The sequence below is a fragment of the Fonticula alba genome (genome assembly GCF_000388065.1).
Source record: "Fonticula alba strain ATCC 38817 unplaced genomic scaffold supercont2.1, whole genome shotgun sequence".
In the NCBI taxonomy this organism is placed as follows: Eukaryota; order Rotosphaerida; family Fonticulaceae; genus Fonticula; species Fonticula alba.
Window position 1 is genome coordinate 173,620 of NW_009242971.1, and position 1,008 is coordinate 174,627.

The 1,008-nt window shown below is 64.3% G+C and overlaps 1 protein-coding gene across 1 annotated transcript in view; it reads left to right on the forward strand.

Moving 5' to 3' along the window:
• H696_00031 (hypothetical protein) overlaps window positions 1-1,008 on the forward strand; it is a gene marked incomplete at both ends in the record, with an annotated part of 10,641 nt that overhangs the window by 8,606 nt on the left and 1,027 nt on the right. Inside the window, 5 exons of the mRNA XM_009493868.1 lie at window positions 7-115; window positions 233-390; window positions 497-527; window positions 598-774; window positions 843-1,002. Of these exons, the coding sequence (XP_009492143.1) occupies window positions 7-115; window positions 233-390; window positions 497-527; window positions 598-774; window positions 843-1,002 (635 nt within the window). The remainder of the gene's footprint in view (window positions 1-6; window positions 116-232; window positions 391-496; window positions 528-597; window positions 775-842; window positions 1,003-1,008) is intronic.

Genomic DNA, 1,008 nt, shown 5'->3' on the forward strand with positions numbered 1-1,008 from the left:
GGCCAGGCTGACGTATGCTCGGCTTGCGACATGGCGTGTGGCACGTGCTCCGGCCCCGGGCCGGACGGGTGCCTGGAGCCGAATTGCGACCAGCCGGGCAAGTGCCCGGGCAACTGTGCGTCCCTCTTGAGGGTGGCCCCTTCTGTTGTTGGATGGTTGGTTTGAGTCTCACCTTTGACATCGCGCTCCTGCCTCTGCCCATTCCCTTGTTTTTCCGTTCGCCCCCTGTCAGCCTCGCGGTCGCTCATCCTGGCCATCGTGCTGCCTCTTGTCTTTTTGCTCCTATTGCTGGTGCTGGCGGTGATTCTGGTGTGCCTGCTGGCTCGGCGCAGGCGGCGCGAAGCCGCCAAGCAAGGCCAAGCCATCCCGATGCAACACATCGGCGACCCGGTTCGTGCTCCCCCCCCCCCCCCTTTCCCCTCGCCCTGGCCCTTTCCCGCAGGATGGGAACGATCGCCGCTGACACCACTTGCGCAACCGGTGCATCCTGCAACAGGAGGATATGACCGTGATGAATACGATGATTGGTGCGTGATCTCTCACACACACCCATGCCCTATGCCCCCATGCTCCATGCACTGACGGTTATCCTCGCAGAGCTTTCGCTTCCGGGCCATCTTCTCCTCAGCCCGGGCGTGGACTATCGCATCGAGCCCGGCTGCAAGGAGCTCGGCAAGGGCGCCCAGGCGGTGGTCCTGCCGTGCACACTGCTACGCACGGACCTTTGTACGGCGGCCGGCGGCGATGCCGGTGCTGTGAAGATGGTCCCAGCGGGTACGCGCGCCTACCCAATGCCCCTCGAGTTTCCGGCCGACACCCGACTGACGAGAAATACCTGGCAGATTCCTCCCTCCGGACGCAATTTGAGCCGCTGCTCGACCAGGAAATTGCCATCCTCAGCATCCTGCTGGCGGACGGGGGGTCGCCATTTGTGTGCCAGCTGGTTGGCTACTCGGCTGCCCCGAGCAAGGCCCTGGTGATGCCCCACTACCCGGGGCTCCTGTCGGA